Genomic DNA, 22550 nt, shown 5'->3' with positions numbered 1-22550 from the left:
AGTGGCTGTACATTAGGTACATTAGTGAAATGATAATAGTGCATGTATTGTATCTTCCCTTGCACCTCAACACCTCCACATACCAACTGTTAGTGTCCTTATCTTCACCTCCCGCAGCCCCCACCTTTCACCAACTCCCCAGTCATAATGGACACACCTTCAATGAGCAGACGAGAAGGGCTCTGGGGAAGCTGAGACACAACAAAGCATTGAGGCTGAATGATGTGAATTCCAAGGTCCTGAAGGAGTGTGCTGAGCAGCTGTGTGGAGTTCTCCAACTTATTTTCAATCCAAATCTCAGCCTGGAACGTGTCCTGACTGTGCGGAAAACATCATGTGTGGTCCCAGGACCCAAGAAGGGCCAACCAAAAGTGCCTTCAATACCAAACAGCCCTCATTGCTGGGGAAACCTTGTTCAATGCAGATTGGCACTTCCATTGTATCCTGGATAATGGACTACCTGACTGGCAGACCACAGTTTCTGCAGTTCAGATCTGTGTGCCAAACAAGGCTGTAAGCAGCACTGGGGCCCATGGGGGGCTGTATTGGCTCCTTTCCTGTTTATCCTGTATACCTCAAACTTTGGATACAACACTGAGTCGTGTCACCTGCAGAAATTCTCTGATGACTCAGCAATAATTAGATGTATAATGGGAGGAAGAATATAGGGCCCTGGTGGAGGACTTTGTCAAATGATGCAAGCTGAATCATCTGCAGTCAACATCAGTAAGACAAAAAAGAAGGTAATAGACTTTAGAAAGACTAAGCCTACATTGCTCCCTGTTACTACTGATGGTGAGAACGTGGATATGTTGAGGGGCTACAAGTACCTGGGGTTGCACCTGGATGACAGACTTGAGTGGAGCACCAACACAGAGGCTATGCACAAGGGCCAGAGTCGTCTCTACTTCATGAGAAGACTGGGGTCCTTTGGAGTATGCAACCTCTCCTTCACCTGTTCTGTCAGTCTGTTGCTGCCAGTACAATCTTCTCTGTGGTAGGGTGCTGGGGCCAATGGTATCAACATAGGTGATGCCAACAGGCTCAATAAACTGGTAAGCTGGCACGGTTATAGGAGTTAAACTGGACATCTGTCATAGAACAAAGGATCCTCCAGAAAATCCTCGCAATTCTGTTTCTCACCTTCTGCATGCCACCTTGGCTGAACAGAGGAGCATTTTTGGTAATAGACTAATAATACAACTGTGCCACTCCAAAGAGTGCTGTATGAGGTCATTCTTACCTTTGGCCATTAGACTCCATAATGAGTCAACCTATAGCTAGGAAAGTGATGTTGAAGGTCCAGCTGAAGGGATCAGCCCAAAATGTTGACTGTACTCTTTTCCTAAATGCTGCCTGGCCTGCTGAGTTCCTCCAGCATTTTGTGTGTGTTGCTGTGCAATACTGCCATCACTTCTTATCTGGATGGTGTGAATGTGCACCAATTACTGTATACTGTAATATTATGCTAATTCTTGCACTTCCATCTTATCAGTGTGAACTTGTAGATCTTGTAATCTTTGACTTGTAAATCTTGTGCATATTACTTTTAAGGTTTCTTTTCTGACTTGTCTTCTAATATTTGTATACAGTACCTGTTCACTTATAATGCTATTGTGACACTAATTTCCTTTGGGATCAATAAAGTATATCTATCGGTGAAACAGTTTAATACAGTATTCCAAAAGCGGCCTAACCAGAGTTTTGAATGACTGCAATATGATCCCAACTTTTATACTCAAATGCCATGGCTGATGAAAACAAGCATACCGTACCCCTTTATTATCAATTCACTTTTTCACTTTAGTGCTTAACAAGGCACCAAATTTGCTGCTGGGGTCTGGAGAAATTTGACTTTTAAGCCTTGTATCTATACTCAGGTTCCTTGTCTGTCTTTGCCAACTAGTTCTCTTATGTTTGGCAGAGTAAGCCATCCACTTTATATTTTACAACTCAAAGTTATTGACAACTTTCTTTAAAGGACTCAAAACTCAATAGCAAATTAAAATTGAATATATTCAACTTAAATATATTTTTCTGGTAATTCAGATTTTTAGCACTGGATTCCCCATATTTATACTCCTGAAGAATGGTCAGCCCGAAACGTCTACTGCTTATTCCCATCCATAGATTCTGCCTGACCAGCTGAGCTTCTCCAGCACATTGTGTTTACTGTATCACTGTGGATTTCTAACATCTGCAGTACCTCTTCTGTCTCTGATACACTAGTGTAATAGTATTATTACACTTTCAGACTTGCCAGCAGGAACAGGTGAACACAAAAGAGCACTGGAGCTAGGGTCGCAATTGTCAGAAGACAGCATGGCAAACGTTATTTGGTGAGCTAGATGCTAGTACATTGGGATTTCTGGGTGGTCGAATTACAGATTGTCAGAGTTTTACTCTATCTGGTCTTAGTTTTGAAATTTAGTTTCATTTTTTAACTCACTGAACACAACCGATATCAGTTACGATTTGTGTCTCTTTAACAAGTTTCTGTTGTACTTAGCCATCTGTTAATTCTTTTCAGCAACCATGCCTCTTCCTGATGTTATGTTCTGCGCTCAGCAGATTGAAGTCCCCCCTGAGTTTCCTGATATTTTAAAGCAGTTTACAAAGGCTGCCATCCGGACACAGCCACACGACGTCCTTCAGTGGTCTGCTGCGTGAGTAAACCCTTTACATCATCTAGCAGGTTTTAAATGACAGCATGTTTGGCATTGAGAAATTAAAGTCAAGAGCTAAAAGGAATACGAAAGCTTTAGGACTATTCAATTGTAGCTATATCCTGACAACATGGCTCTGAGAATCTGGACATATGCATTGAGAAAGGTACTTCAGTGGTTGTTAAAATAAATACCATCTTGTGTTATTGCTCTATTTCACTCTTGCCTATATGATTAAAACTAAAACATCTCCAGCAATATCTTCCAATCCTATTCTTGCACTGCTGATGTTGAGATTCAGCCAAAGATTTGAATTTCCACCTGTTACTCCTTAGTGTACATAATGCCTCGGGCTCCCAATCTTTTTTAAGTCGTGGACCAATAGCATTAGGTAAGAGATCCGTGGACCCCAGACTGGGAACCCCTGAAAGAATGTTGTGTAGTTAGTCCATTAATTTACTTTCAGTAATAACAGCCATACTACTCTTCTGCCTTTTGTCATCCTCACAATGTCTCTCTGTGTTCAGCACATCTGAAGCAAGCAGCATTTTCTCCATTTACACTGGTGAGGTCATTTCTTCAAATCCTAACACAAACTTGTACTCTATCATCAATCTTCCCATCCAGCCTTTTGGGATGGATGTGATTAAAATAAATTGCTGCTTTGTGCCCTGGGCTACATTAACTCTGCATTATGAAACTACCTACTCTTACCTCTGATATATATTTTGCATCTACTTTTGTCTCACCCTAACTGTAGCTGGAACTCTCAACCACATCTTTTATTGATTTTTAATTGACTATTTCAGTCCCCAGCTGTATGGCCTCAGGGCTTCCAATCTGCCTGTATGCTTGTTCCTCTCATTCATGTTTTTAACTTGAGAACACGGTTGGTGTTTATTAGAGGTTAACCACTTCAGCTGCAGATATTCTTCTGAGCAGATGTTTCACAATGCAGGTGCTATGTTCAAAGTTCAAAGTAAAAGTATTATCAAAGTACATATATATCACCATATACAACCCTGAGATTCGTTTCCTTGCAGACAATCACAGAAAGTAAGAAGCATAATAGAATCAATGAAAGGCTGCAACCAACAGAATGGACAAACCCACATGCAATCAAAAACAAACTGTGTAAATACAAAAAGAAAGATAAAAAAGCAAATAATAATAAATAAGCAAATACTGAGAATCTGAGATGAAGGGTCCTTGAAAGTGAGTCTGTAGGTTGTGGGAACAGTTCAGTGAACAGGCAAGTGAAATTATCCCCTTTGGTTCAAGAGCCTGATGACTGACTGGTAATAACTATTCCTGAATCTGGTGGTGTGGGACCTGAGGCTCTTTCGTACGTTCTTGCTGCTGCCAACAGGAAGAAGAGAGCCCTGAATGCTGGTGCTCCTTGATTACGGATGCTGCTTTCCTGTGACAGTGCTCTGTATAGATGTGCTCAGTGGTGGGGAGGGCTTTATCTGCGATGGACTAGGCTGTGTCTACTACTTTTGTAGGCTTTTCCATTCAAGGGCATTGCTATTTCCATACCAGGCTGTGAAGCAGCCAGTTATTATGAAGTTGCCTCCATATTTTGATGGTCAAAATGAGCATAAAAGCCATTGAGAGCATCTGGGAGATGACACATCTATAGAAGTTAGTTAGAGTTTTAGATGACATGGCAAGTCTTCGCAAAGTTCTGAGAAAGTAGAGGCACTACCATGAAGGTGCCTCCATATTTTGATGGTCAAAACAAGCATAAAAGGCATTGAGCTCATCTGAGAGAGCATCTTGTTGTCACTCATGCCGCTTGGTTTCACTTTGTAGTAGGTATAGCATTCAAGCCTTGCCACAGCTGTCGAGTATCCTTCAGTGATTCAGGTTTGGTCCAGAATTGCCACTTTGCATGTGAGACACCAATGTCAGGATGCTGTTCATCGACTATAGCTCAGCGTTTAATAGCATCGTTTCCACAATCCTGATTGAGAAGTTACAGAACCTGGCCTCTGTACCTCCCTCTGCAATTGGATCCTCGACTTCCTAACCAGAAAACCACGATCCGTGCGGATTGGTGATGACATATTATCCTCACTGATGACCAACACTGGTGTACCTCAGGGGTGTGTGCTCAGCCCATAGCTTTTCTCTCTCTATACCACGACTTTGTGGCTAGGCATAGCTCAAATACCATCCATAAATTTGCTGATGATACAACCATTGTTGGAAGAATCTCAGATGGAGACGAGAAGGCGTACAGGAGTGACATATGCCAAATAATGGAATAGTGTCACAGCAACAACCTGACACTCAAAGTCAGTAAAATGAAAGAGCTGATTGTGGACTTCAGGAAGGGTAAGACAAAAGAACACATACCAATCCTCACAGAGGGATCAGAAGTGGAGAGAGTGAGCAGCTTCAAGTTCCTGGGTGTCAAGATCTCTGAGGATCTAACCTGGTCCCAACATATCGAAGCAGTTATAAAGAAGGCAAGACAGCGACTGTATTTCATTGAGAGTTTGAAGAGATTTGGCATGTCAACAAATATCCTCAAAAACTTCTATAGATGTACTGTGGAGATCATTCCGACAGGCTGCATCACTGTCTGGTATGGTGTGAGGGTGCTGCTGCACAGGGCCAAAAGAAGCTGCAGAGGGCTATAAACTTAACTGGCTCCATCTTGGGTTCTAGCCTACGAAGTACCCAGGACATCTTCAAGTAGCGGTGACTCAGAAAGGCAGTGTCTATTATTAAGGACCTCCAGCACCCAGGGCATACCATTTTCTCACTGTTAACCATCAGGTAGGAGGCACAGAAGCTTGAAGGCACACACTCAGCGATTCAGGAACAGCTTCTTCCCTCTGCCATCCGATTCCTAAATGGACATTGAGCCCTTGAACACTACCTTACCTCACCTTTTTAATATAATTTCTGTTTTCTTGCACAATTATTAATCTATTCAATATATATATACTGTAATTGATTTATTATTATTATTTTTCTTCTATATTATGTATTACATTGAACTGCTGCTAAGTTAACAAATTTCACGACACATGCCAATGATAGTAAACCTGATTCTGAGATGGCTTTCTCAAGATCATACCTGGACCTCGTGCATTTTACTTGGTCACAAGACTTGAATGCCACTGACCTGTTCCTCCGCAGATTGAGAATTTCATCGTTCATCAGGAGCTTCTGGTTGGGGAAGGCTGCAAATGATTTTCTGCGGACAGATTTGTTTGCGATTGTTCCTCTATCATAAGATCAAAAATGAAGATGCTTACTAATGGTTACACAGTGTTTAGATGCATCCACAGCTCCATGTGTAATATTAACAGCCTGTGTTCCCATGCAGCAAGATTTAATAGCTTTTAGACTTGGACAAATAACATTTCTGCTACATATGCTAATTCACAATAATTTTTAACAAGTCTAACCAACTCCCCAAACTCCAACCACATCTTCCCCTCCCCCCCCACTCTTGGCTTTCCGCAGGGATCGCTCCCTACGCGACTCCCTTGTCCGTTCATCCCCTCCATCCCTCCCCATGGACCACCCTCCGGGCACTCATCCCTGCAAACGGAAGAAGTGCTACACCTGCCTCCACACTTCTTCCCTCACCACCATCCCAGGCCCCAGACAGTCCTTTCAGGTGAGGCACCACTTCACCTGCGAGTCAACTGGGATGATATACTGTATCCGGTGCTCCCGATGTGGCCATTTATACATTGGGGAGACCCGCCGCAGACTGGGAGACCGTTTCACTGAACACCGGCGCTCGGTCCTCCAGCAGTGGCGGGATCTCCCTGTGGCCACACACTTCAATTCCACAGACCACTCCCACTCCGACGTGCCTGTCCATGGCCTCCTCTACCGTCAAAATGAGGCCACATGCAGGTCAATGGAGCAATACCTTATCTCCCGCCTAGGTAGCCTCCTTCCTGCTGGCATGAACATTCAACTCACTGACCTCCGTTGATACCCCTGCCCCCCACCCTTACCCCCATCCCTATCTATTATTTTAGTCTGGTTCTCTTTCTCTGTCTTTTTCCCCCCTCACTATAATCTCCCCCCAGCCCTACCTTTCTTTCTCTTTTATTTCCCATAATTCTCCACCTTCCCCCAGTCCATTTCCCTCCAGCCTATCACTTCCCAGCTCTCTACTTTATCCCTCCCCCCACTTCTTATCCCCCCTCGGCCATCCCATGTTGCTTCACTCCTGATGAAGGGTTTCAGCCCGAAACGTCGTCACTACCTCCTCCCATAGATGCTGTCTGGCCTGCTGAGTTCTGCCAGCATTTCATGTTTTTTATTTATTTCCAGCATCTGCAGATTCACTCGTGTCCCCAAGTGGGTAATCACATGACTCTTTAAAAAAAAATCACTTTTTAAAAATCCAATCTTTTGTCTGTCTCCCTGGATGTTATAATTCATAAGATGCACTGCAAAAATTAGCTTTGAGTTCTTTGTGGCACCTCCTAGCTTAAGTCCATAAACAGCAACATTGAGAATAATGTTACTTCGGCACAGTTTTTCTTAGAGAATGGCAATGGTAACACTGAAGAGAGAAGAGTTTAAAACAGTCTATTATAAATGTATTTTCTGTTCCAGTATGATAATCTGATAATAAACAAAATCAAATAAATGAAATTAGGATGGCTTAGTAGCATACTAGTTAGCATAATAGTATTACTGTGCTATTACAGTGTTAGCAACTTGCGTTCAATTCCCACTGCTGTCTGTAACAAGTTTGTAAGTTCTCTGCTGACCGTGTGAGTTCCCACTGAATTGCCCAGTTTCCCCTCATGTTCCAATGACAGATAGATTAGTAGGTTAATTGGTTACATGGCTTGCATGGGCTCTTTGGGCTGGAATGGCCTGTTACTATGCTGTATCTCTAAATTTATAAAATATATATAAAATCAAACAAACTGAAGATGCTGAACAACTAAAATCCAAACAAAATGATGGAAATGTTCAGCAGGTCAGACAGCACCCTTGGAAAGAAAGAAAAAGATTTAATGTTTTTGGTCAAAAACTGCAATGTTACCTTTTTTTTCTTTCTTCTGATACTGCCTGACTTACCAAGTGTTTCTGCCATTTTCAGTTTCTATTTGTGGCAATCTAATACTTTGATGAATTGCCTAATATGTTCCAAACTACCAGAAACTAATGTAATTTTGTGATCTATTATGTTGACTTAGGTATTTTGCAGCTTTATCTAAAGGTGAAACACCTCCTGTGAAGGAGCGGTTTGAAATGCCAGTGGCAACACAGAAAAATGATACTGGTCTTACTCCAGGACTTCTAAAGGTTCTGCACAATCAGGTATGATACTGGAAAACTTATAAGCAAAAGTTTATAAATAATTTATATGCAAGGGAGTAAATAATTATTATAGGTAGACATTAGTTCATAAATTCATACATAAATTTAAAATGGACCTTTGCTTCATATTTGCATTTATACTTTATAAACATTGCTTGTTTCCTGTCTTTTGTCAATTTTGTGCTTACATGGAGAATATTGCCAGGAAATAATTATTGCAAGGTTAGATTTAAGTTTTGCTCTTTTCTAGTAATGGTGTGGTGGAATGATTCCAACCAAATCAATTGACAACATGTTGAAATCAAAGCAACGCAATCATCTGGCATTTCCATTTCTTTTACTTCAACTCAAGTGAAAGAAATGGGTTGAAGTAAAAGAAATGGAAACTCCAGATAATTACATCTGAAGAAAATGAATGGAAATATTGCTGCGCCATTCAAATTTATCTTCTTCCATCATTCTTGAGCACTCCTTTCCCAAATTCCAGCTCAGTGGCCACTTTATTAGGTACACCTGCTTGTTAATGCAAATATCATATGGCAGCAACCCAATGCATAAAAGCATGCATAATGATCTGAACGTTCAGTTGTTCAGACCAAACCTCAGAACGGGGAAGAAATGTGATCCAACTGACTTTGACCATGAATGATTGTTGGTGCCAGAAGGGGTGGTTTGAGTATCTGTGGGCGAAACTGTCTTATTAATGAGTGAGACCAGAGGAGAATGGTCAAATTAGTTCAAGCTGACAGGAAGATGCCAGTCACTCAAATTGCCACGTGTTTCAACAGGTGACTGTTGGTGCCAAACGGAGTGGTTTGAATATCTCAGAAACTGTTGATCCCTTGGGATTTTCACACACAGCACTCTTTAGAGTTTACAGAGAATGGTATGAAAAACATAAAACATCCAACAAGTGACAGTTCTGTGGACAATAATGCCTTATTAATAAGTGAGGATGGAAAGGCAACAGTAACTCAAATAATCACATGTTGCAGCAGTGGTTTGAAGAAGATATCTCTGAATTCTCATCATGTCAAACCTTAAAGTGTATGGGCTACGTCTGCAGAAGACCACACTAGGTTCCATTTTTGTATCTAATGAAGTGGCCACTGACTATAGTAACAGAGAAAAACCATAGTATATCTGCTAATCTTGTCCAGGAATAATACAGGGAAGTGTAGCTCATTGCTTCTTGGGATTCTTCAATGAAGTTCAATTCACCACTTAATGGGAAAAAAGATTTTAAGAGCTTTCCAACAAATGAAAGCAGTGAAAATAATCTGGTGACCTGAAAGACAATGAGCTGAGGAGGGTCAAGAGATTGCTGGATAAATAGAGGAAATGAGGAAAATGGAACTGTATCTTGTGTTGATTAGGGACTTCCTCAGCAGGATTGTTGTGTTTAACTCACTGTTTAACTACTGATGAGACCCAAAGCCAGGAGATAGGACAAAGCCAGAACACAAAATGCTCCTTTATTCATTAAAACCAGACAACCACAAATCTCAAAACACAATTGTACGCCTCAAAGTACGAGTATTTAAATGATTTGCTGAAAGAACATTGAAGACATTAATTGGAACAACTATCAGTTAGTGAAAGTCAGCCAGAGATTGGTTGTCAGCTGACCAATAGGCACTGGTTGTTTCAGCTCACTGTAACACCTCCCTCTTGAAGATGATTACCTGTAGGATTTGAGCCAAAAGTTGATTTGGATTGAAACAACCATCTTAGTGGTTCCGTACTTTTTAGTGGTTGCAGGCTGTCACTTTCTTGTTGCTTGTAGCTGTGCTGGCACTGTTGGTTGGTTTGGTCGGGTAGGTCAAACGCTTCTATGAACAGATGAAGGTTCAGCTCTGTGCTTAATAATCTGCCTAATGAACTTGTGCCTTTAAGAGCATGTGGTCTCAAATGGTTGATATGGTGATGCTAGCAATGTCTGTCTATAATAACTTTGTAGAGCATTTTCCCCATTCATTTGCCAAACTCACCTGGTATCCAGGGGTCTTGCTCATTGCAGTAACGTTTGACCCACACAGTAGCTCCGGGCTTAAATGACTTCACCTGTCAACCAAAGTCTCTGTGGCTCCCTTTGTGCACCTGGCCATCTGTTGTCTTGGATGTTGGACACTGTGGCAGCATTACCATGAATATTGTGTAGTTTTCTTTCTGAAAGCTCTTCAGCTGCTGACTTCCCTCGAGACCAGGATGCAATGTAATTTGATATGCCAGCAGGAATGTGTTGAGAGCCTCTGCCGATGTTTCTTCCCCTCTTGATTTCAGAAGTGACTAATAGAAAGTATCCACAAAACTCTCTGCTTGGTCATTGGACTGTGGATGATATAGGAGTGAATGGATGTGAATAATTCTGTTCTGGCAGAATGCAGCATACAGCTGTGAACTGAATGCTGTTGTCAGAAACAAGCTTTTCTAATATCCCAAAGCAACTGAAGATCTGCAGCAGCTGTTGAATTGTAGGTCTGCTGTTGACTTCATAGATAATATTTCTGCCATTTGGAATAGACGTCAGCCAGGACAAGGTGGGTCCACCCATTGAATGGGCCAATGAAGTCAATATGTACTTGACTCCAAGGTTTGGTAGCCTGAGACCTTGAGGACACAGCTCTACTTGGATTCTTTGTTGCCATAGAGGATTAAGTACACTGCTTGTATGCGATGTGATATCTATGTCTCTACCCAGCCAGTAAACAAAGCCCTTGACCAGGGCTTTCATTTGACTGATACCTGGGTGACGGCAATAGAATTGTTTTAGTAGTTTTGTTCAAAGTATTCATGGAATCATTATTTTGTCTCTAAACATTAGACAGAAGTCCATTGTTGAGAGTCATGTAGGGTACGACATCTTCCTCAACCTTGACTGGCCATCTGTCAATGAGGTATCTGAAATGCTGAAGAGGATTTACAGCCATTTCTGCTTTGACCTTGTTGACTGTGACCAGAAGACCTTCCACAGCATCTGATACAAACCAGTGGACTTCTGAATCCACCGAAGCCACAACTGCATTTTTGTTTTCAGTAACCTACTGATTTATAGGTCTGGAGAGGGCATCTGCCTGACCAAGTTCCTGGCTTGATGCTTGCTTGATTTCCAAAATCTGCCCACCTTTGTAGATGGTCAGCCGTATACACCAGAATAACTTTCTTAGACCCAAAGATAGACAACAGACTTGTGATCAGTAAGGAGGGTGAAACGTCTGCCATAAAGCATCTTGTGGAATTTCTTCACAACAAAGGTGATTCCCAAGGCTTCCTTCTCAATTTGTCCATAGTTCTTTCTGCTTCAATTAGTGATCTGGCTGCATGCATGACAGCTTTGCCAATAGATATGGGATATGACAGCTCCTACCCCATAGTTGATGCATCAGTCGCGACAGTGATCAGCAACTCTGGGCTGAATTATGTCAAGCTAGGGTTGGATGATAGCATGTCCTTCACCTGGTCAAAAGCCTTTTGGCATTGTTTGGACCATTTCCAAGTTGCGCCCTTGTTGAGTAGAGCATTGAGTGGCTCCCTCAGCCAGTGCATTGCTGGGAGAAATGCTGAATAATGACTGATCATGTCCAAAAATGATCATAAATTGCTGACATCTGATGGTGGGTGTCTGATCCATGCCCGTCACAATCAAGTTAAGTAGCAACACCATTAATAGCACTCAGCATGGTATCCATAAGCTTATGGAAAATTGAAGAAGCGGCCTTTACCCCAAAAAACAGATGGAGGAAGGAGAACAATTCCATAAGTTGATGGTGAGAAGTTCCTGTGAATTTTCTTCCATTTCCACCTGGAGGTAAGCTTCAGCCAAAAGACTTTGCAAAGTAGCAACCACCATTCAATTTTACAAAGAGATCTGCTGGTACTTGGAATGGGTACCGTTGTGTCTCCAGAGCTGCATTGAGACCTGTTGAGTAGTCTGTACACAACCTTGCTGTGCTGTTTGCTTTCTTGATAATGACTGTTGGAGCTGCCCAGTGTGAGGAGTTGACAGTTTTGATCACACCAGCTTGTTGCAGGTGATCTAGCTCTTGCTCCATAATTGATAAGGCAGTGTTTGATACCGGTCTTCTGGGACAGAGGACTGGCTTTGTGTCTGGATGGAAATAGAGTTCTGTTTGAAGTTTGGCGCAGCAGCCTAAACCTTGTTGAAACACTGTTGCATAGCACTGTTGCAATTATTGTTGTATGGTCTCTGATACTGATGGTGGTATGTGTCGACTTGTTAGGGCATATTCTGGGGTTCGAGTTTATAGCAGACACTAATCTCTAATCTCAACAGCAACCAAACTTCAATCTGAACATGCATTGTAGATTGCATTTAAAATGCAGCTCAAAAGAGTAAATTGCAGATCAGGAAGCACCCATTTGACTGATATACTGTATGTCTACATATGCATGAATGCAATCAACATCTCATTGCATAAATACAACTCAATTATGACAGTAATTAACACTCATTTTGGGTGCATTGGTGACAAGACCCAGGAATTGAAAGCTACGTGTAACTGCTGCATAGCCGATGTCTTTGTACAAACTTCATCCAGAGGGATGATCCAGAGGTCAAGCTCGTTCATCCAGTCAGTGCCAAGGACATTTACATCTGGCTGATCTGTTAGGTAACACACACACTGACTTGGTTACTGTTCAGCTTTACCATGCAGTGCAGTTCACCAATTAGCTGGGGGGCTCTATCTGATGCACTGCAGGCATCGTGATGAGTTGATCAGACTGGTGGGGAACCATCTGCCCACCATATCCATATACAGATAATGGTGATGTCTGATGCCATATCGAGTTGTAGCTGGGCCAACTGATTGTTGGCCCAGATACATACCTTCTTCTGGGGGTTGAAGTCAACTTTGAATGTGACCACGAGGAAATCTGCAGATGCTGGAAATTCAAGCAACACACACAAAATGCTGGTGGAACACAGCAGGCCAGGCAGCATCAACAGGAAGAAGTACTCCAACATTTCACAGGGTCCTGACGAAGGTTCTCGGCCTGAAACGTCGACTATACTTCTTCCTGTAGATGCTGCCTGGCCTGCTGTGTTCCACCAGCATTTTGTGTTTGAATGTGACCGTTAAATTGATGGCTTTTGAAACTTCTTGTCCTTGGCCTAGAAGTGGGTGAAGAATGGAAAAAAATGAAAAAAATGGAAAAAGCCTTCTTTGTGACCGTGGTGTTGGCATTTGCAATAAATGTATTTCTTGTAATAGCAGTTTCTTGTTTAATGACACGCACAACAGTTCTGACAAAATGTATTTGGCTGCTTGGAGACCTGCCGCATGTTGATGTCTGAGCCACTGAAAACCTACATTGACATTGTTCTTTTCCATCAGGTGGAACCACGTTTTGGGTCGATCAAATGCTGACATTCTTGAGTGACAGCTTGTAAAGTCATATCAGAGTCTTGCTCCAGTCTGGTCAGGAGCCCTTTGTGAATGTCTGCATTGCAGGTGCCTGAAATACGCAAATAAAAATCAGACATTTGAACTGTGAGCAACACACACAAAATGCCGGTGGAACTCAGCAGGCCAGGCAGCATCTATAGGGAGAAGCACTGTCGACGTTGTTTCTGGCCGAGAACCTTCGTCAGGACTAACTGAAAGGGAAGATAGGAGATTTGAAAGGGGGGGGGGAGGGAAATTGCAAAATGATAGGAGAAGACCGGAGGGGGTGGGGTGAAGCTGAGAGCCGGAAAGGTGATTGGCAAAAGGGATACAGAGCTGGAGAAGGGAAAGGATCATGGGACCGGGAGGCTTAGGGAGAAAGGAAGGGGGAAGGGAGCTCCAGAGGGAGATGGAGAATGGGCAGAAAGAGAGGGAAAAAAAGGAGGAGGGGCAAAAAATCTAAATATATCAGGGATGGGGTAAGAAAGGGAGGAGGGGCATTAACAGAAGTTAGAGAAGTCAATGTTCATACCATCAGGTTGGAGCTACCCAGCCGGTATATAAGGTGTTGTTCCTCCAACCTGAGTGTGGTTTCATCTTGACAGTAGAGGAGGCCATGGATAGACATATCAGAATGGGAATGGGACGTGGAATTAAAATGTGTGACCACTGGGAGATCCTGCTTTCTCTGGTGGACAGAGCGTAGGTGTTCAGCGAACGGTCTCCCAGTCTGCGTTGCGTCTCACCAATATATAAAAGGTCACACCGGGAGCACCGGACGCAGTATACCACACCAGCTGACTCACAGGTGAAGTGTCGCCTCACCTGGAAGGACTGTCTGGGGCCCTGAATGGTGGTGAGGGAGTAAGTGTAAGGGCAGGTGTAGCACTTGTTCCACTTACAAGGATAAGTGCCAGGAGGGAGATCGGTGAGAGGACTGTGATTCAGTTTGTGTTACCCAGCTTGAACTTTTCACATTTGCGATTGACGATACCAGCATATGTGATGAAGTCATTGGCGTCATGTTTAAAGAGTTTTAAGCATTGGTAGTGAACACCAAAGAGAGATGACTGCTCTCCAAAAATGCCTGTAAGTTGTCAAACAGTTTAATCAAATGATAGGTTATGTGTGTTGTTAGGCAGAATGAAGTTGAACTAACGTTCATGTTCAGCAGTAGCCAATTTTCAGAGCAGTGTGTGTCTTCCATGTGTCACTTTTTACTGGTGAACTCAACCTGGAATATACCTTCATAACATTTAAACCATTGGCCAGACGTATTGTAACTCCTGAAGCAACATCGAACTGGAAATCGACAATGTGCACAACAACTGACTCACATGAGTTCTGTTCAGTGTATGACACTAACATTGTTGCACTCTCTGATAACCTGCTGGTCAAGGTTTTGATTAACTTCAGCTGGATGCCTCAAATTGAGCTTGCTGCTATTGTAGAATATAATGTTGTAGTATAATATTGTGTGTGTGTGTGTACACTCAGAATTAAGTGACTACTGGTGATCTTTCCCTGTCATGAGGTAGGTGCCTTCTGTCTTCATGGCTGGAGTTTAACTTCCAAATTTTGACTATCGTTACAACTTTTTTTTTAAACAGAGAGGGAGCTGAGTTGACTGAAACCAGCATATTGGGCCCACTAAAGAAATTATACATTGTTGTTTGGATTGATGGGGTGGGGTGAAGGCTTTTCTTTAAAGCTAGTTTCTAACTAATGTAAGGCCTTTTCTTATCACAAAAGTAGAATGTTTGCCATTATCAAGCAAAGGCTCTCAGCCCAAAACATCGACTGTACTCTTTTTCCATAGTTATGTTTGAATTATAGAGGGGATCTGAGTTTTCTGACACATGATTTGCAAAAGACCAGCATGCAGAAAGTGAAAAAGTTAACAAGTTAACACAATGTCATTATTTATTGCTGGAAGAATTCAAAACAAAAAGAGGGCTGTGTTTCAGTTATATGGTGTATCAGTGAAATTATATCCTTTAAAGAAGGCTAGACATGTATTAGAGGGAATTCAAAGATTGTCTGCTAGACTGATATTGGAATGGAAGTTTGTCTTTTAGGCAGGCTGGGATTTTTGCTGGAGTTCAGATTATTGAACCAATAGGATCCGAAGAGGATTTGGAGAGGATGTTTCCTTTTGTGGTAAAATCTTTTTTAGAGAAAGAGTAATAGAAGCAGAGAATCTTCTGCTAAGATGGCAGTGCATTCAGTTTAGCGAACTCTCGGGGGCCAACCAAAGTTATTTTTTGTCTTTTCTAAATGTCTTTTTTACAATCGCAAGACCTTGCTGGACATTGAGAACTTCAGGTACTGCAGGTCTACCCCACCTCGATAGCAGAAGACGTGGACTATTTATGGTATTACTCAGTTCTAGAAAATGAAAGCAGCATTTGAAAAGTGTTGCACACTCATTTGCCAGGAAATCTGAAAATGACCTTGATAGTGGTCTCATTGCTTCTTATGACATTTCTAAAATGATAGCAAAGTGTGGAAAATATCATCCAACTAGTGAAAGATTAATAATGCCTGCTGTATCAAAAGTGCTCACCACTGTTCTCAAAATGGATATCAGTATTTTAAAATCAGTTCCTCTGAGTAATAACTCTGTAGCTCATTGTATTGACAAAATGAGTGAAGGCATTAAGTATCAACTATGCACAGAGCTACAAAAATCAGAATTTGGTATACAACTGGATGAGTCAACTGTGCGAGACAACAAGGCATTTCTAATGGCATATGTACAGTTTATCAAAAACAGAAAAACTTTTGAAGAGATTCTCTTTTATAGAAAGTTAAAAACAAATAACATGATCTTTTGTACAACAGATGGAGCACCATGGTGCATGGATGCAACAGGTCATCATGCTGGTTCAGTGGCATTTATGAAAAAGCAAATTCCAAGTCTGTTTGTAATCCATTGTGTAATTCATTGTCAACACCTTGCAGCCAAAAACCTCAGCCAGCGACTTTTTTCAAGCATGGCTCTTGTAATATCTGCTATCAGCAAAATTAAAGCTCATCCATTAAATAGCAGAATATTTTGCCAGTTATGCCAAGGTAATGATGAAGAATTTGAATGCTTGGTTCTTCACACTGAAGCTGCTGCTTAAAAACGTTTCTTTGATCTTTTTGACACTGTGGTTGAATTTTTGCTCAAGGTCAACAAGAGCTTGGGAAACATGATTGAACTTCTACGTAGAGATGTGGCATACCTAGCCAATATGTATAACAAAATGGACATTTTAAATATGAAACTGTAGGGTGAGAATTTTAATTTAATCCAAGCAAAAAGTACAATGTCCACTTTTATCAGAAAATTGGAAATGTATAAGTAAAACAATGGGAGAAGAACGTCCTCACAGTTTCCTTTCATGGAAAGTATGGCACTCTCTTTCACAGACAGTGATCTGCAAGAGTACTGCTAACACCTGCATTTACTAAAGAAGAATTTTCAGGATTGATTCAAGGATTTGAATGATCTGGAAATTCCGGACTGGGTGATTTAACTCATTTCTTTCCAAGGTGGAGAAACAGGAAGAGAGTTTCCAAGAAGAAATTATTAAAATTTAGAAGAAAATGAAAAAATGTTTTTCAAAAATGTTGGCTTTTGTGGTATGATGCTACATGTCATACAAAGTTTCCTGGTCTTTGGAGAAGAGCAAAACTGCTCTTCATTCCATTCTCATTCTCCTACCTTGTTGAAAAAGGCTTCAGTGCAGTGAACCCCATACTCAAAAGAAACAGAAACCGCTTTGTCATTGCTATGCATGGGGATTTCTGGCTTTTGCTGTCACAACAAACCAGATATTTCAACTGTTGCTAAAAACTGTCAAGCTCAAGGATCACATTGATATCAAAGCTGTACAAGTACTGTGTAAGCTAGGTTTCAAGGCAAATAAAAATTTAAAACAGAATCATTTTTCTCATGATAGCATATGCTACACATGCTTTTACAGTATGGGGGTGCCAGAAATTACATTGTGCCTAAGAGGGGTGTTGTTAAGTATAAAGATGCTTTAGGGCAGTATTGACAAGTATGAAAGTGCATTAAGGGGTGTTGGGCTAAAAAAGATTGGGAAACACTGATGTAGATGATGAAAATGGATACACTTGGCTTAAATTGGATAATAGTTAATGATTTCCTTGGATTTGATTACATCTTACCATGATTTCTATATTAAAAAATCAGTGCAAAAGTGATATTTATGAAAAAAAATTAATCTTTAATCTCAAAATTATAGTGTAAATTCTTGCAATGCTTATAACTAGCATTTAAAAAATTGAAAAAGTCAACTGCAAGCTTAAAATTCCAAATCCACTTTATTATCCAAATCACCATTTGTACAATAATCAAAGACCCAGAGCTATTTATGGACGATAGTTTCTCCAATTTCTGAAGTTTGCTATATATATATAGTTACTTGCTTTACAAGCCTTTCCTATTTAAGATATTTGAATAAAAGAGAAACACATGCAAAATGCAAGAAGAATTCGGCAGATCAGGCAGCATCTATGGAAAGTAATAAACAGTTGATGTTTTAGGCTGAAACCCTTCATCAGGACTGCTTTAATGAGTACAGCAGGTTTAGATTGTGTATCTGTCTTAAATTTAACTTCTGTTAATTAAACTGGAATTTGGGGATATGAATTATTTTAAGGGTGGGATAGATTCTTGGTGAACAAAGAGTGATAATGCTGTGTATAGGAAGGAGATTGAAATAGACTTTATAGTCAGACCTCCTGTGGTCTTATTAAATGACAGAACAGGTTAGAAGGGTCCAGTGACTTATTCCTGCTTCTAGTTTGCATGTTTTTGATAATTTTTGATTATCAAGATGTTTAAATGTTGCTATGCTGAAATTCAGTTTCTAAAATGTATTTATGCATCAGCTCTCTCCAAAGAACATTGTTGAGGAATATGAATTGGAAGAGAAATGGAAAGATTTAGGTTTGCCAATCCAGCGCCTGAGAAGCATTCTGCAACTGGGAAATTTCAAATACGAAATTGAATGGATGAAGTTTCTGGCACTCGCTTGCAGTGATTTGGGTGGGGTATGTTTACATTTCTAATACAAAACTAAATATTTGATGAAATTTTTACTGGAAGGTAACAGAGCATAATATTGGATGTTATTTGCTGCAGTAGTTATTGCATTGTGCTGATATGTAAACAATTCAAAACTCCAAAGGTAACATTAATTAAATGATAAATGAGCTGTCTGTAAAATGCAAATGTAATAGGTTTGTTTCAGAGACTTTACAAAATTATCATCTATCACATCAAAATTCTAATCCCTGTAATATTGCTGGGAAAGAACAGTGTTGGCTAAGAACATCATTCACAGAACATAGAAAAATGTGCCGAACTAATTATACTAATGATGTCTAATTACAATAATCCCTTCTGCCAGTACATGGTCCATATCCCTCCATTCATGTGCCTGCATAAGAGCTTCTTAAGTGTTTATCTGCTTCTACCATTACTCCTGGCAGTGTGTTCCATGCATCACCAGTCTCTGTATGTAAAATAAAACTTAACCAACCTATCTCCTGTGAGCTTCCACCTTCTCACCCTAAATGCATCCCCTGTGGTGTACAACATTTTAACCCAGGGAAAAAGATAATCACTGTCCACTGTCTAGGCCTCTAATAATTTTCAAGATTCAAAATTGTAAGGGAGAATGAAATAATTGTTACTCTAGATCCAATGCAGCACAAAAGAAAATCACAATAAGATAACACAATAATAATAAAAACACAATAAATATAAATACACAAAATAGTTTCTGTATATAGATTGATTCCATATCCATAAAGAGATGCTCAGGACAGGAGTATCTGTACATAAGGTGACTAATAGGAAATGATAAAGTACTTGTAGTTGGGGGTGCGGTGGACTGTGTTAGTGGGTGGAGGTGTTGATCAGCCTTACTGCTTGGGGAAAGTAACTGTTTTTGTGTCTGGTGGTCCTGACATAGATGCTACGTAGCCTCATCCCTGATAGGGTGGGACAAACAATCCATGGGAAGAGTGGTTGGGATCCTTCATGATATTACTAGTCCTTTTGAGATGTTCCCATAACCTATGGACTCACTCTTAGTACTCTTCAACTCCCACTCTTGATATTTATTGCTTATTTATTATTATTTTTTCTCTTTGTATTTGCACATTTTGCTGTCTTTTGCACACTAGTTGAATCCCCAAGTTGGTGCTGTCTTTCATTGATTCTGTTATTGTTATTATTGAGTATGCCTGTATAAAGATGAATTTTAGGGTTGTATATGATGACATATATGTACTTTGATAAATTTACTTTGAACTTTTTTTGGCACCTTTCTGTATATTAGCCTTGATGACGGGTAGGCTGATGCCAGTGATGTAATGGGCAGTTGGAAAACCTTCCCGTTTGCAGCAGTGCAGGTTCTGTACCATGCAGTGATACGGCTTGTTAGGATTACCACATCTGAGGTAATGTGTGAGTATAGATGGCCACAGACCAGCTCTTCTCAGCCTCCTCAGAAAGTAGAAGCATTGGTGAGCTTTCCTGATTATAAACTTCTACCAGGTCTCCATCACTCCAAAGAAAACAATCCTAGTTTGTACAGCTTCCCCTTCTAGCACATGTCCTCTCATCCAGGCAGCATCCTAGTAAACTGCATCCTCAACAAAGCCTGCACAGTTTTTCTATAATGGAATGACCAGAACTGAAGGCAATACTCCAGATGCAGCCTAACCAGAGTTTTACACAGTTGAAGCATAACTTTTGATTCTGGAAATGAATGCCTCTAATAATAAAGACACACACACATTAACTTGTATGATCACTTTCGGGGGCTATGGATTTGGGTTAGCCATTAGTGACACTTGGTTGCAGGAGGGGCAGGTTCAGCAGCTCAATGTTCCAGGGTTCTGTTGTTTTAAACGTGATAGAGTAAGAGGGATTAAGTGGCGCAGGATTGGAATGAGTTTGTCAAATGCATTCAGGAAAGTTTCCATAAACGGTACATAGAAGTCCCAACTAGAGAGAATGTAATACTAGATCTGTTGGTGAAAGAGACAGGGCTGGCAACAGAAGTTTGTGTAGACAAACACTTTGCATCAAAAGATCATATTGCCATTAGTTTCAAGGTAATTATGGAAGAGCGTCGGTCTGGTCCTCAGTTTGAGATTCTGAATAGGAGAAAGGCTAATTCTGATGGGATCAGAAAGGATCTGGCAAGTGTGAATTGGGATAGGTTGTTTTCCGGCAAAGATGTACGTGGTAAGTGGGGGGCTTTCAGAATTGAAAATTTGTGTACAGAGTTTTTATGCTACTGTCAGGATAAAAGGCAAGGTTAATAGGTTTTCGGAACCTGGGTTTTCAAGAAATATTGAGGCCCTGGTTAAGAAGAAGAAGGAGGTATATAGCAGGTATAGGCAGACAGGAACAGATGAGGTACTTGAAGAGTATAAGAAATGCAAGTGCTTATCCATATGTACTGGACATGTCCTAGTTTTAAAAAATACTGGAAAGATGTCTTCCAAATTCTATCCCAAATGCTTAATTACAATCTGGAACGTAACCCTTTGATTGCCCTTTTCGGCACCTCCGGAGAGGGGGACACGCGCCTAAGTCCAACTAAACGTCGCACACTGTCTTTTGCTTCTCTTTTGGCCAGATGCTCAGTCTTGCTCAGGTGGAGGGATGCTGCCCCGCCCACCCATGCTCAGTGGCTCAGGGACATCATGTCCAGTCTATACCTTGAGAAGATCCATTATTCAACTCTCAATTCGAACATAAAGTTCCAAAAGATGTGGGGACCCTTTCTTGAAAATTTTCAAAGTTCCGTTCTTTCTCCCTTTCCTCAGTACATAAATCCCTGACCTCCAGCATTTTCTGGTAAAACTCTTCAGACTCAGATTTGTTATCATACAACAGCCTATGTATTAGAAAAATACAACTTCTCTATACCAATGCAGCTCTGTGGGGACAAAGGTTCTGTTTAACTAACCCTTTTTGCCAATGCATTTGATGGCTTGGAGTTGGGGACTGGGAGGGGTGGGGTGATAATGTTTGCACTATGGGTGCATCTCTTTCATGAATGTGAATTGTACATTTGTTATGCACTGCACAATTCTCCAATACACTATGTTCTCTTTATTTAAAAACGCCATAACAATATTGTCAAAAGAAAAGTAAAAGAAATGCAAGCGAACACTTAAGAAAATTAGGGTGGATAAATCTCCAGGTCTTGACAAGGTGTTTCCTCAGATCCTCTGGCAGGCTAGTGCAGAAATTGCAAAGGTACTAGCAGAGATATTTAAAACATCCTTAGCCACGTATAAGGTGCTGAAGAATAGCTAATGATGTTCCATTGTTTAAGAAAGGTTTCAAGAATAAACTTGGAAATTAGAAGTCAGTGACCTTGACATCAATAGTGGGAAAGTTATTGGAAGATATTCTAAGGGTCCATATATTTAAGTATTTAGATAGACAGAGACTGATTAGGGATAGTTAACATGGCTTTGTGTATGGTAAGTCATGTCTAACCAATCTTATAGAGTTTTTTGAGGATGTTACCAAGAAAGTTGTCTACATGGACTTTAGCAAGGCCTTTAACAAGGTCCCACTTGGGAGATTTGTCAAGAAGGTTCGGTCGCTTGGCATCCAAGATGAGGTATTAAATTTGATTAGACATTGACTTTGTGGAAGCAGTGGTTGTAGATGGTTGCTTCTCTAACTGGAAGCATGTGACAGAGATCAGTGCTGGGTGTGTTGTTGTTTTGTCATCTATGTCAACAATCTGGATGATAATGTGGTAAGTTCCATCAGAGAATTTGCGAATGACACTAAAATTGGGGGTGTAGTGGACAGCTAAGAAGACTATCAAAACTTGCAGTGGGATCTGAACCAGCTGGTGAAATGGGCTGAAAAATGGCAGATGGAATTTAATACAGACAGGTGTGAGGTGTTTTGCACTTTGGGAGGACCAACTAGGGTAGGTCTTACATGGTGAGCAGTAAGACACTGAGGAGTGCGGTAGAACAGAGGGATCAGGGAATGCAAATCCATGACTCCTTGAAACTGGTATCACAGGTAACTGGGGTTGTAAAGAAAGCTTTTGGCACATGCCCTTCATAAATTGATATATTGGGTACAGGA

The 22550-nt window shown here is 40.9% G+C and overlaps 1 protein-coding gene across 1 annotated transcript in view; it reads left to right on the top strand.

Moving 5' to 3' along the window:
• The window catches only part of ropn1l (rhophilin associated tail protein 1-like), a 95040-nt gene that overhangs the window by 1652 nt on the left and 70838 nt on the right, over nucleotides 1-22550 (top strand). Inside the window, exons 2-4 of the mRNA XM_073024080.1 lie at nucleotides 2531-2666; nucleotides 7859-7982; nucleotides 18299-18460. Coding sequence (XP_072880181.1) covers nucleotides 2536-2666; nucleotides 7859-7982; nucleotides 18299-18460 — 417 coding nt within the window. The 5' untranslated portion in view covers nucleotides 2531-2535. The remainder of the gene's footprint in view (nucleotides 1-2530; nucleotides 2667-7858; nucleotides 7983-18298; nucleotides 18461-22550) is intronic.

The sequence above is a fragment of the Hemitrygon akajei genome, chromosome 20 (assembly GCF_048418815.1).
Source record: "Hemitrygon akajei chromosome 20, sHemAka1.3, whole genome shotgun sequence".
Classification (NCBI taxonomy): Eukaryota; Metazoa; Chordata; class Chondrichthyes; order Myliobatiformes; family Dasyatidae; genus Hemitrygon; species Hemitrygon akajei.
This window is presented reverse-complemented; position numbering and strand designations above follow the sequence as displayed.